The 13386-nt window shown below is 37.7% G+C and overlaps 1 protein-coding gene across 3 annotated transcripts; it reads right to left on the bottom strand.

Moving 5' to 3' along the window:
- Positions 1–963: 963 nt before the first annotated feature.
- On the bottom strand, positions 964–11685 carry LOC115964071 (probable thiol methyltransferase 2). Of its 3 annotated transcripts, none has more exons than XM_031083374.1 (8): positions 11460–11685; positions 4370–4500; positions 3763–3849; positions 2965–3065; positions 2787–2886; positions 2433–2479; positions 2169–2247; positions 964–1247 (listed from the first exon to the last, which is right to left on the bottom strand). In XM_031083374.1, exons 1-8 carry the CDS (start codon positions 11566–11568, stop codon positions 1191–1193), a joined length of 711 nt encoding a protein of 236 aa, XP_030939234.1. In that variant the 5' UTR covers positions 11569–11685; the 3' UTR covers positions 964–1190. The 3 variants fall into 3 exon arrangements, 2 of the variants coding, with proteins under 2 accessions (XP_030939234.1, XP_030939235.1); XM_031083375.1 differs by having other exon boundaries at positions 964–1238; XR_004085987.1 differs by having other exon boundaries at positions 1151–1238; positions 1968–2247.
- Positions 11686–13386: the final 1701 nt, after the last annotated feature.

Below are 13386 nucleotides of genomic sequence, written 5' to 3'. Positions count from 1 at the left end.
GCAGGAAGTTGGTTGTATTTGAATGTTGATTTAGAGTTTTTTTTCACCGTTTGGAGTTATAAGTAAGGCCACTATGAGGACCGTATAATTTCTTAAATAAGAGAGGAATTGGAAGTTGAATTAAATACTTTTTAATAAATGTTTTGAGTAATAAGAACATCTTACATCCTTGTTTTAACCAACACTCTTTGGTTTACACAAGTGGTTGGGAAAAAAACTTTGAGCACAAGAATTCATGAAAAAGATGCATAATTTTTTGGTATAAATTATGTGATAAACTTGTCGACATCATATTTTGCTCCATAATTTTTTAAAAAATAAATAGTTATTTAATGATGCCCAGGTATTCGAAAATTATTGTTGTATCCTAAACTGTAATTGAAGCATTGGAAATCAAATTGATGAATCTTGTTTACCTCAATTAAACATATGCTTAAAGAGTTTCATAAATTTGTAAAAAAATGTTGGGTCAAGTCTGATTTGACCAAGGTTGAACAAATTTATCCAAGTTTGAACAAATTTTCGACCATCCAGTTAGAGTGAATGAGTTGCCATCTTAAAAAGCTTGGAAATTTCTCTCAATTTAACTTATGCTACAAAATCGAATTTGAACTGAGGGAGATTTCAAAATTAGAGTTGAAATTTCTTATCAAGTAATCTTTGGGGTTCTTAAATTTCTCCACCATGATCCAAATGAACTAAAATTGGTTGTATTTGAATGTTAATTTAGAGTTTTTCAACTGTCCGAAATTCCCCAAAGTGGAGGTTAGTAATTAGTAAGGCCAACACAAGTTAGAGGATGCGAGGGTAAAACATGGAGTATACGAATTATATATGGCAAAAGTTGTGTCAAGATCATACCTTATCCGCTCTCTGTTTGTGTGAAAATATCCCAAATAAAACCCAAAAAATTTCAAAATTTTTACTTTTTACATTGGGGAGAAGGGAATAAGAAAAATTACCTGAACCAAATCTCTTTTTTAACTTTATAGTTATAGGGCTACATAGGACTGCATATATCAACAAATAAATTCAAAATTGCAGGTAAAAGTTGTGTTGCTAGACTTATTGATAACATTTTACAATAATCAAATTATTATAACGATTCTTTATGTTTTATTGTCATAATCAATATATGAACAATTTCAATGTCCCGAAGTGCTCCACTTTTCACAAGACGACCGCCGTCATCATAGTGAGCATTGGGCTAGGGACCACCTGCCAAGCTTCTCTCTTCCCTGTAAAAGCTAACAACGCCAATTGTTAGAGCACTTTAAAGGGTATTATGATATCTAAACGAAAAATTCATTAAACTTCTAAACTCCCCAGACAGAAAGTTACTAATTAATTCTCCTCACTCTTTCTAGGAACATTCCTCTTGCTCAGAAATCATGAGTGGGTGCAAGTGAGTGTGTGCAAGGCATTCAATCAACTTGTACATCAGACCACTACAGGGAACACTTTTTTTTGTTTTTTGAGAGAGGATTACAGGGAACACTTAAGTTATGTTTATCAGAGGAAAACATTTTCATTGTTTTCAAGTGTTTGGTGCAGTATAAAATATCCTGTTCAAACTGAAGATATTTCTAAATGCCCACTCCATTTCCAAACTCATGTATCTCCTCCCTCAAAGTATAAGATAGCCAACTTGGTAATTTAGAGTGGAATATCTGTCCACAAAATCAACTTTTAGTGGCGAGTTGCAAAATACCAAGACAAGTATCTCATTCAGTGAAATTAGACCCATTTTTGAACTTTAATGCCTCAAATAAAACATCAATAAAAGTATTTAGCAAGGTGTAAGACATTAAAGAGATGCTGTTTAATAACAAGTTGTCAAAAACAATGATGGAAAAACTTCAATCAACAAAATTTCAACAAATCAAAACAATAAAACAAAGAATGATACACATGATAAGTGATACAAGTACATATGCAAAGGAAATTATACAATTCAATTACTTAACTCTTGTCGAGACTCTCGTGTGAGTGTGTTAGATTTATCTGTAAGCTAGCAGGCTGTCCCAATGGCTGTTATTACACCTTTGTTGACTTTTCAAAGTGTACCATGTATCTTAGAGAACTTATTATCGTGTGATTAGCATGCTTGATTTTGCAAGCTCTACATTGCATGTTCTACTGAACTAGGAGAAAATGTTTTGACATACCTTGCGTGGTCCAATAGCCAGTTCATTATCCACAATGGATACTGCCCTAAAGCCCATGGGAAGTAATACCTCTTCATAACTGCAAAGATTTAAATTGGTAAGTTTGAAAAAAAAAAGGTTCTAAGTGTAGACAAACATCCATGCAAAAGTTTCTTCAGTGATATCGATACTAGATTCAAACTACCAAGCCTCTCAACCCCCAAGGGAAGGGCTGGCAAAAAAGAAAAAAGGGAAAAAAAAAAAAAAAGCTAAATAAGTGTGTACTCTGAAATTGATACTTTGAATGGGGGTCCACCAACATGATCACTGATCTGCCATCACGGAAAATTTAGTTTCAACAGAGCCATAAGGAAACCATTTTCACAAACATGTATAAATTCTGAAATTTTACTAATTAATCTGAACTTCACTTTAAAAATTGGAAGGTCTCTAAAATTCTAAGGACATGGCTATTGAGAAAAAAAGCAGGTAAGATTGTGGAAAAAGAAAAGAAAAGAAAAGAAGGTAAGATAGTGGAATGTCTAATCAAATATCATATGATAGTGTTTTTCACATGCAAACAAGAATAAACAAAGGGAAAATAAGTGGGAAAAATTAATGAGGAATTAATATCATTACTGGAAACATTAGTGTTATGAGCTCTCCACCAGGTTTCAATAAATCACGAATTCTCTGTGCCCAAGCCAACCTCATGTCTGGTTCAATGGCACAAAAGAACCTGTAAATTCTCCATTAAAATATGATCATATAGAGATTCTTCTCATGGACAACTAAACCACTATTCATGCCAACTCACGTATAATCGAGAATGAGATCAAATAATTCACTTGGATTCCAAGTGAAAAAGTCCGCCTTTAAGAAATTAAAATAACTTGCATTCGGTAATGAGGAAGACAACTGCATTAACATTAGAACAAACTATTAAAATGAGAAGTAAAGAAAGAGATGAAAACCTATACTAGGTCACCTCTTTAAACTGTAAAATAATTTAGATTCCATGACTTATCACAAGTTAAAGTCACAAAAATACCAGCTTCTTATGAAATAGTAACTGAATCTATCAGGTTCAACTCTCTATTGGTCTAGGTAATCCCCACGCAAGACGTTTGCAAATGATCGCCATAGTAATTGGTCTTTACAGTGCTCTAAATTTTTCTATAACATAAATTTCCTAAGCATCAATTTTAATCTGAAAATGAATAATGGCATGTTTTCAGAAATTAGAACAACCCTGTTATTGTTCCTAATTCAATTAACAGAGATCACAAGTGTGATACTTCTAATCCTTGTCCTTAATACAACTGAGAGAAGCTGGGGTAACCCAGCTATAGTTCCTAATCCAATTCAGAAATGCTGAATAACAACCAGTTCAGGGAGGCTTTCCAAAAAGTTGATAAATTAGACAGTAATGGCCAAATAAACATGGGTAATTCAGTTTTAATATTTTAATTATATCATCGTAGCCACATACATGGTTGTTTCTCCAAAGGAAACAGAAAATGAAATGGTAGAATTAAGAACTTTCGGGTGTCCTTTCTTTTTAAGAGATTGCAAGCCTTAGTGAAGTCAGAATTTTCTGACCAACTGCTCTTACCTCCACTGCTTTCTTAATGGCAATGTCTGATATATCCAATCCAATAACATAGCGTTCAGGACATGCAATTGCTGCTACATCATAACCCTGCCATATTTGAGCAATTTGTTGTTGGCCACAATAGCAAGCTAAAATGCTAGCGAACAGATAAAGATATAAGAACAGCACATAAATAATGTAACATGCAGACAGGGTAAAGGGGGACGAAAGATATACTTTTTTTGGGTCCCCCTCACTGGGATGAGATAGATATCATGTCAAATATCGTCTACCATATATTAAGATGTCATTAATGATCATTGAATTAATCTTAAAACAAGAAATTACTTTTAAGTGTCATTATTTTTCTCCACAAATTATAATTTCATCAAACATAGATCACATGTAGATTTTCTACAGGATCATTGACCCAATTAATCATTGATGATGGATCCTCAAGGGACTAATCTTCCTGATAGAAAATATTGAGATAGAAAAACCAAGAAAAAGGAAACAGATATAAAATATTGACATGCAGAGGACTCAAATCTTGCATAAATATATAAGAAATTGAATTATTATATCAGAAAGTAATATCTTGTGAGTGAGAATGAACCATAGAACTTACACTACCACAACCAGGGACTAAAGCCCTACCCTTGGGAAGAGCTCCTGTCTGATGAAGATGTAAAAGAATTGGTGTCGGCTGTCCTAAATCCCATGGAGTCACACCTTGCTCCCAACTCTTTTCCCAACCATCTGATATGAGTTAGCATACAACAAAATGAGTAGTGAACAACCACACAAATAACATTCCATCCATAGTACAATCTGAATGTGTGCAATTTTCACATTTCTGCCATATTATGAGGCATAATAACATTGATACAAACATAAACTTATAACTGAACCAAGTCATTTTCATGTTCTTAGGACCCATTGCAATAGAAATACAAAGTTAATACAAGAAAGAACCAAAAACCAACAGAAAAAATCACATCTTTTAAACAAAATCGGCATACCCATTTGACAAAATGACGTAGGACAACCACACTAACAATAGAACAAAAGATAAACCCTAGGAGTCAGCACCTAAGGGCTGCTTGGAGTCAGCACCAAGCAAACTGGAGTCGGCACCAGTGAAAGAAAACACACGTTTATTTTTAATAATTCTCAAAACTGTCTTACAATAATCTGAAAAATTGTTTAAATAGCCAACAATAAAAACCCTAAAGAAACCCTAATCATTAAATGTTCGGGCTTGCTTAATTTCAAGCCCAATAACTAGCATGCTCCATCCATAAGGCCACAGGTTGGGCCGTCTTCTTTTTGCTCTTCCTCCTATACGTGTGTGTAATTGGGGGCTTGTACCTCGTGTCCGCACCAACTCCCCCCGGGTGAGAAGAACTCGACCCCGTCGAGTGGAAATCTGAAGAGCTCTGATAGTACTCCAGCAAATCAGGATCCAGTCGCAATAGCTCATCTCGAGTAATCCATGTGCAATCAGAATCTGGTCGCCCTCGCCACCGAACTAAGAAACGGTGAACTCCTCCATCCTTGGTAGAAACAATCTGCTCATCTAAAATAGCATCAATAGATTCTTTATGTGCATAGGGCAAATTTAAGGGTAAAGGAGTGGGAATAGGGGCATCAATAGGATTAGGCAAAGACTCATCAAAAGGGGTATCAGGAATAGTTGTGGGGCTTTTATAAGCAACTAGATCCTCAATATTAAAGGAGGAGCTAATACCATAATCATGAGGGAGGTCAATGACATATGCATTTGGGCCCATCCGTTTCAATACCTTGAATGGTCCGGCACTACGAGCCTGCAATTTCTTAACGGTCCCAGAGGGAAACCGTTCAGGTCGAATCCGAATCATGACATAATCCCCTACCTGAAACTCTGCATGGCGCCGATGAGTGTCAGCATGAATTTTATATTGAGAATTACTTGCCTGAATTTTTTTGCGAATCTCATTATGCAAATCATGAATATGTCGTGCAAATGCCTCAGCAGACTCAGAAATCCTAACATGTGGGGACATGGGCAAAAGATCTAAAGGCTTCCTAGGTGTATATCCATGCACAACCTCAAAAGGACTAGCACCTATAGACCTATTGACAGAGCTATTATATGCAAGTTGGGCTACCGGAAGAATAGAATCCCAATTTCGATTGGCATCACCCACTAGACACCGAAGGAGGTTGCCTAGACTACGATTAACCACCTCAGTTTGGCCATCAGTTTGAGGATGAAAGGCCGTGGAAAATTTCAATTTGGTGCCCACTAAATGCCACAAGGTCTTCCAAAAATAACTCATGAAGCGAACATCCCTATCAGACACTATGGTTTTGGGAAGACCATAAAGTTTGACAATCTCATCAAAGTAGAGTTTTGCAATCTTAGAAGCATCAGAGGTCTTAGAACATGGTAGGAAATGAGCCATCTTGGAGAAGCGATCAACAACTACTAGAATGGAATCATGCTTCCTAAAGGTGCGGGGCAAACCTAACACAAAGTCCATACTCACATCCTGCCATGGGCGATCTGGCACAGGTAGAGGTGTGTACAGGCCAGTGTTTTGTTTGCGATGTTTGGCTAGTTGACATGTACGACACTGACCAACTATCTTGGCAACGCCCCTCTTAAGACTAGGCCAATAGAATTGACGTTCCACTTCCTCAATTGTCTTGTCTCGGCCAAAATGACCTGCCAGGCCTCCCGCATGTATCTCCCAAACTAGGAAATCTCTCACTGAAGATCGAGGGATACATAACTTGTTGGCCTTGAACAAGTACCCATTTTGAAGGGTATAATCATCCAGGATTGGTCGTGGGGCATTACTTAGGCTGGTGTAGAGGTCCCCAAAATCTGGGCATGACTCATAATCATCCTTGAGTCGTTCAAACCCAGTAACCTTAACACTCATGATGGATAGCAAAGACACCCTTCGACTTAGTGCATCAGCAGCCTTATTCTCAATTCCCGCCTTATGCTTCACTACAAAGTGGTAGCGCTGCAAAAATTCAACCCAACTACCGTGCCTAAAATTCAGCTTCTTTTGGGAATGGAGATAGCGCAAAGCTTCATGATCAGAGTAGATAACAAATTCTTGAGACAACAGGTAATGGCGCCAATGCCAAAGAGCTCGAATAATGGCATAAAACTCTTTGTCATATGTGGAGTACTTTTGCTTAGCGTCATTCAACTTTTCACTGAAATAAGCAATTGGGTGACGCTCTTGACTAAGTACTCCCCCTATACCAATACCTGAGGCATCACATTCCACCTCAAAAGGCTTGGTAAAATCAGGGAGACGCATGACAGGTGCCTCAGTCATCTTTTGCTTTACCTCATTGAAAGCTTTAGCAGCAGCTTTAGTCCAAACAAACTCCCCTTGTTTCATGCAGTCAGTGATGGGGGACATAAGGGTACTAAACCCCTTGATGAATCGGCGATAAAAGGAAGCGAGCCCATGAAAGCTTCGAATTTCATGGATATTTTTGGGCTCGGGCCACTCCACAATCGCTTGAATCTTTTGGGGGTCGGCAGAAACTCCCTCAGAGGACACTATGAAACCTAAGAAGACGACTCTATTAGTGAAGAAAGAACACTTCTTGAGGTTGCCATATAGACTCTCCTTCCTAAGGGTAGTACAAACTTGAGTTAGGTGGTCTAAGTGTTGCTCCCTAGACTTACTATAGATGAGGATGTCATCAAAGTACACAACCAAGAATTTCCCCATAAAAGGCTTGAGCACTTGAGTCATCACTCTCATAAAGGTACTAGGAGCATTGGACAACCCAAAAGGCATCACCATCCACTCATATAAACCATCCTTCGTCTTGAAGGCGGTTTTCCACTCATCACCCGAACGAACCCTAATTTGATGATAGCCGCTCTTTAAGTCTATCTTAGAGAAGATCATTGCTCCAGCCATCATATCTAACATGTCATCCAACCGGGGGATAGGAAATCGATATTTCACAGTGATCTTGTTGATGGCACGACTATCAACACACATCCGCCAAGTTCCATCTTTTTTTGGAGTTAAGAGTGCAGGGACCGCACAAGGACTCATGCTTTCTCGTACAAAACCCTTCCTAAGTAGTTCTTCTACTTGCCTTTGTAACTCGGCATGCTCTGCAGGGCTCATCCTATAATGAGGCAAGTTAGGTAGGGCCGCTCCGGGCACAAAGTCTATGGCGTGTTGTATGTCACGCATGGGTGGCAAATGATCGGGGAGTTCCTCAGGGAAAACGTCCTTAAATTCCTGGAGCACTAACCTCACTTCTTCAGGTTGCTCCTCACTGGTCTCTCCACGTAATTCCCTGGCAACTAAGACAAACACAATGGACTCTTGAATTGCTACTCTTTCAAATGCCCTTGGACTTATGATGTTCAGGCCTTTCGCCTTTGGTGCTTCTGTCTTCTTGCTCATGCCAATTGGCTTGGGTTTCAAAGGAGTGAGCACAATCTTCTTACCTTCAAACATAAATGAGCAAGAATTGGATCGCCCATGAAGGGTGACATCCAGATCATACAGCCAAGGTCTACCTAAGATAATATGCCCTACATCCATGGGAATTACGTCACACCATATCTCAGCCTTGTAGGTAAGGAATTGAAGTGGGACAACACATCTTTCTTTTATGGCTATGGAGGAAGTATCCACCCAAGAAACTTTATATGGGTTAGGGTGTGGGGTCAATTTCAAGCCTAGGCGGGAAACAACATTAGAAGACACTGCGTTAATGCAACTTCCACTATCTATGATAACCTTGCAAGTTTTGTCTCCACACTTGGTGTAAGTTTGAAAGATGGCACTTCTTAGCCAATCATCAGCGTTTCTTTGCTCTGTCAAGGCACACCTTACCACATTCACTCTAGGGATACCAAAGTTCTTGGAGTCATCAACTTGGGGAGAAATGGCTCTAATGCATGCGAGATAGCTAGGATCATCTTCCCATTCTGCTTCAACATCATGGGTTTCTTCAACATTGGGATCATACACTAGCTCCTCAACATCTTCTACCTTTTCATCACCCTCTTGAACAACAAGGGTCCTAGAGGGACATCTAGCAGCGATGTGTCCAACCCCATTGCATTTGAAGCATTGGAGGCGAGATCCTAATCTTGAAGGCTCATTGACCACACCTTTTCCCTTGTCCTCTTTTTCTATTGGGGTGCTATTGGGGTTGACCTTAGGGGGTAAGGCGAGTCTAGGTTTGCTACCAAAAGGTTGAGGGTTGGCGGGAACACTTCGGGGCTCAGAACGTCGCCAAAAGATAGATTTGGATGCTAATTCACAATTCCTAGCGAGCTCATATGCTTCTCTTAAGGTAGTGACTCCACGGGTGATAATCTCGCCTAGTAGATTAGCATTTAAACCTTTCTTAAACCTATTGAGTGTGACAACCTCTTCCTCGACTATTCGAATTCGCCTCTTGAACTCCTTGAACTTTTCTATATACTCGGTCACAGGAGTAGTGCCTTGCCTTAGGCGATCCCATTCCTCAAGGAGGGAGCTCCTATAAGTTGAAGGAAGATAATTCCTTGAGAGTGCACCCTTCATCTCAAGCCAATCAGTAATGGGGGGCTCATGTCGTCGCCTAATGCTATCCTCAAGGTCCTCCCAGAAAAGGTCGGCTCTTCCAACTAACTTCATCCTAGCATACCTCACTTTCTTATTCTCAGCCCAATGGTAGTAGTCAAAGAATTTATCCATCTGACGTAACCAATCAGTGAAAACCCATGGGTCCAAGCAGCCGTCAAAGGTGGGTGCTTCTATCTTTTCCTTGAACATTCTATCATCATAATCCCTAGGGTCATTGTGATTATAGTGATCATGTTCCAAGTTTGGAACCCTATGAAAGTAACCGTGGTGATTTTGCCTAAGCAGGTTATCTCCTTCATGGTTAACGGTCTCTCTTTGAGATGCTTCAATTTGATCAACCCTATCAATTAAATTACGGACACTTTTTGCTAGGTCATCTATGGTTTGCTCTAAGGAGGGCCTAGACTCAGAAGTGGATTGATGTTCAGAGTTTGACATGATGCGACCGCTACGTAGATGCATGCACACTATATTTATGAATGCAATTGAGATTCACAAAAGTTCAAGTAACCAATTCTCAATTTAAAATTAGGGTCAGGCAAGAGTGCATGTGAAGAAATTGCAGTCAAGTAGTGACAGAGTTCACAATATTGAGAGATAGCCCAAATAAAAGTCAATTTTCAATAAGCTCCACAATTAATAATGAGGATCAAATATTTCAAAGTTTTTTTTTTTTTTTTAGAATGGGTACAAAGCACAAATAATAAAATAGCTAATTTGGGCACAAAATGGGTAGGCCAATAATATATGGTGGGATATGCACATAAAAAATATAAAGATAATATTTCAATGAGACAAAATTGAACCCACCAAAAGAGAGTAAGAGTTGTACCTAGTCAGTGGCCAATCTCTTTGCACTGGATAGTCAAGTAAATGGATCTGACTTGGATAAGTGAACCTGTGGAGAACAAGTTAAGGCCCAATACATGTAATGGGCTCACAGCAACAATACTGACCTTTTTTTTTTTTATTTTATTTTTTTTTTTTATTGAAATATAACAAAATACAGTTCACGGACTTAAAACTTAAGAGGCTACAGACTGAAAGAAACTAAAGAAACAAACAACGAACTCAGGACTAAAAGAAAAGGAAAAAAAAAAATTTCTCTGCGATGAGAGTCTTCTGCCGGTGTAGGAGACTGATGGCGGCGTGAAGGAAACGCAGACAGCGGCGGGTGGCTGCTTTTCTCAGGTTTCAGCAGCGGTAGTGGCTCGTCAATCTCAGCAGCGGCAGTTGCTCTTCGATCTCAGCAGCGGTGGGTCGGCAATGGGTTTTGGCGGCTGGGTCTTGCGGCGGTGAGGGTTAATTTCTGGGTACCGGCGGCTGGAGGTTGATGGGCTTACGTGGGTCACCTTCTTCTTCTTCTTCTTTTTTTTTTTTTTTTTTTTTTTTTTTTTTTTTTTTGGGTTTGTGGGGTGTGGGTTCTGTGGTCAGAGGCGGGCACGGATGGTGGTCACCGGCTTGGGAGGCGTCACTGGCTTCTCTGATGGCTTGGGGATGAAAAACTCATGTGGGGCTGCGGGGTATACACGGATCGCTGGGACTGGTTTGGGCTTGTTCAAGATTTCATGGGGCAAATACTTGAAAGGTACTGACATATTTGGCTGGCTTGCTCTTTTGATGGTTTTCCTTTCTATTGGTTGTCTACAGTTGTGTTGTATGGACCGGAAGTTTGCTCTGATACCAAAACTGACGTAGGACAACCACACTAACAATAGAACAAAAGATAAACCCTAGGAGTCAGCACCTAAGGGCTGCTTGGAGTCAGCACCAAGCAAACTGGAGTCGGCACCAGTGAAAGAAAACACACGTTTATTTTTAATAATTCTCAAAACTGTCTTACAATAATCTGAAAAATTGTTTAAATAGCCAACAATAAAAACCCTAAAGAAACCCTAATCATTAAATGTTCGGGCTTGCTTAATTTCAAGCCCAATAACTAGCATGCTCCATCCATAAGGCCACAGGTTGGGCCGTCTTCTTTTTGTTCTTCCTCCTATACGTGTGTGTAATTGGGGGCTTGTACCTCGTGTCCGCACCACAAAACCATCTTAAAAACCCAAAAAAAGAAAGAAAAATGTTGTTTTTGGTTGGTACCAATAGAATCCTTGTGTACGAGTTGTTGAAGCTTATCAACACGGGGTTTGTTTAATCTTGTGGTGCTCTCCACAGCTACACTCTTTTGATTTTCATCTCTTTTCTCCATCCTCCTCAGTTTCGAACCATGAATCCTAGCGTTTGTGGACGAAACAGTCCGTATGATTGATGGCGGGTTCCGAAACGGGATGAGGGCCGTGGCGTATTTGTGAGCCAGTAAACGTGAGTGTGACTGTGTGAGAGGGATTGCATTGCATAATGCCCAAATTGAGAAACTCCTTTTTCTTCCCTTTCCTATCTATCAATTTGCCATGCCAAGTCCATGGTCCATAATCCATACCCAAGTGAAATAAACACACCCAAGCCCACTCGAGATGGTTTTTTTTTTTTTTGTTAAAGTGCAAGTTACAACTTCCCCACCCTCGGTTTAGTCGAAATTTAAGTTACTTATTTGTGATTTGAAATTTATACTTTACTCACTTGAGTTTATCTTAGTTAGATTTCCTTAACCCAACTTGGTTAAAAACATGACTAAATATGTAATTTTGCTTATCTTTTATATCTCTCTTTTCCACACAAAAAAAAAAAAAATACAAATACAAGATCAAATAAAATAAAAAAGAATCTAACAGAGCACTAGCATCATGGGATTTCAAATCACATGTAGGCAACTTAAATTTCAGTTAAATCTCATGTGGGTGGAGTGTCAAACTTTAAACCACAAGTAAGCAACTTAAATTTCAATCAAACCATAGAAGTAAGTTGTAATTTGCCATTTTTTTTATTGGTCTAATAGTATCTCCTAAATTGAATGAGGATACGTGCATGGGATCGTTCAACTCAATTACAATTTTACATTCAAGATCCTAGCATACAAAATATCTTAATAGAAACAATATAAAAAATATGCTCATTAATTCAGAGAAAAAGTAATTGAATAAATCTAAACAATTTAAGTTGTATAGAAAGTTAACAAAAGCAAAATTCAATTTTGAATCTAATTAAATTTTCTCTAAGTATTGGTTATATATATATATATATATATATATATATATATATGATTAGGTTTTTTTTATGATTTATTTATATTGAACTCCTCGTTTTCAACATTGAATTAACTCACTTGGTACAAAAATTAAAAAAACTTACATTAGATGAGACACGTGGTGCAAAATTAAACTCTAATTGAATTCTAATTTTTACATTGAATTAACTAACTTGGCATAAAATTTAAAAACTTAGATTAGATAGGACACGTGGTGCAAAATTAGACTTTAATTAAATTATAATTTGAAATCTAATTGAATGTTCTGTTAGTTTTACCTGTATATATATACTAGTACATAGCCCAATGCATATGCACGGGTACAATTAAAATAAATTACAATTATATAATTCAAATTAAACTTCTTTTTTTGAGAGGTTCAAATTATATATGGTACTAGCTTACACTTTTTTTAAATCATACATTTCTAAAATATGTAATGGTTTTTCATTTGTGTGTGTGTATATATATATATATAATTTAGAATTTAATTGGTTTTAGACTTTTCGTTTTTTGCACTAAATAATTTACTTGCCGCAAAAATTAAAAACTTAGATGGACACGAGGCGAAAAATTGGATTTCAATTTAAATCCAATTTAGAAATTAGATTTGGGCTTTTCAATTTTTACACTTAATAATTCACTTGGCACTAAATTAAAAATTAAATGAGACAAGTGACGCAAATTTATAATCTAATTAAAATTTAATTGGATTTTCTCTAAGTTTTAGCTATTAATATATGCTAGTGTATAATCTGTGTGTATGCACGGTACAATTAAAAACAACACAATTACACATATATGGATTCAATTATACATTGTTTAAGTATAGATATATACATGAATTTACTCTTTCTTTCTTCTTTATAATTTTATTTTATT

The sequence above is a fragment of the Quercus lobata genome, chromosome 10, assembly GCF_001633185.2.
Source record: "Quercus lobata isolate SW786 chromosome 10, ValleyOak3.0 Primary Assembly, whole genome shotgun sequence".
Lineage (NCBI taxonomy): Eukaryota > Viridiplantae > Streptophyta > Magnoliopsida > Fagales > Fagaceae > Quercus > Quercus lobata.
Note: the sequence above shows the minus strand (reverse complement) of the source record. Positions and strands in the feature narration are given on the sequence as shown.

Coding starts and splice junctions, on each gene's coding strand:
- LOC115964071 (XM_031083374.1), bottom strand. CDS start 11,568: ATGGAGAAAAGAGATGAAAATCAAAAGAGTGTAGCTGTGGAGAGCACC. Junction 4,501..11,459: donor CGTACACAAGGATTCTATTG/GTACCAACCAAA, acceptor AACTCATATCAG/ATGGTTGGGAAAAGAGTTGG. Junction 3,066..3,762: donor CCATTAAGAAAGCAGTGGAG/GTAAGAGCAGTT, acceptor ATGTTAATGCAG/TTGTCTTCCTCATTACCGAA.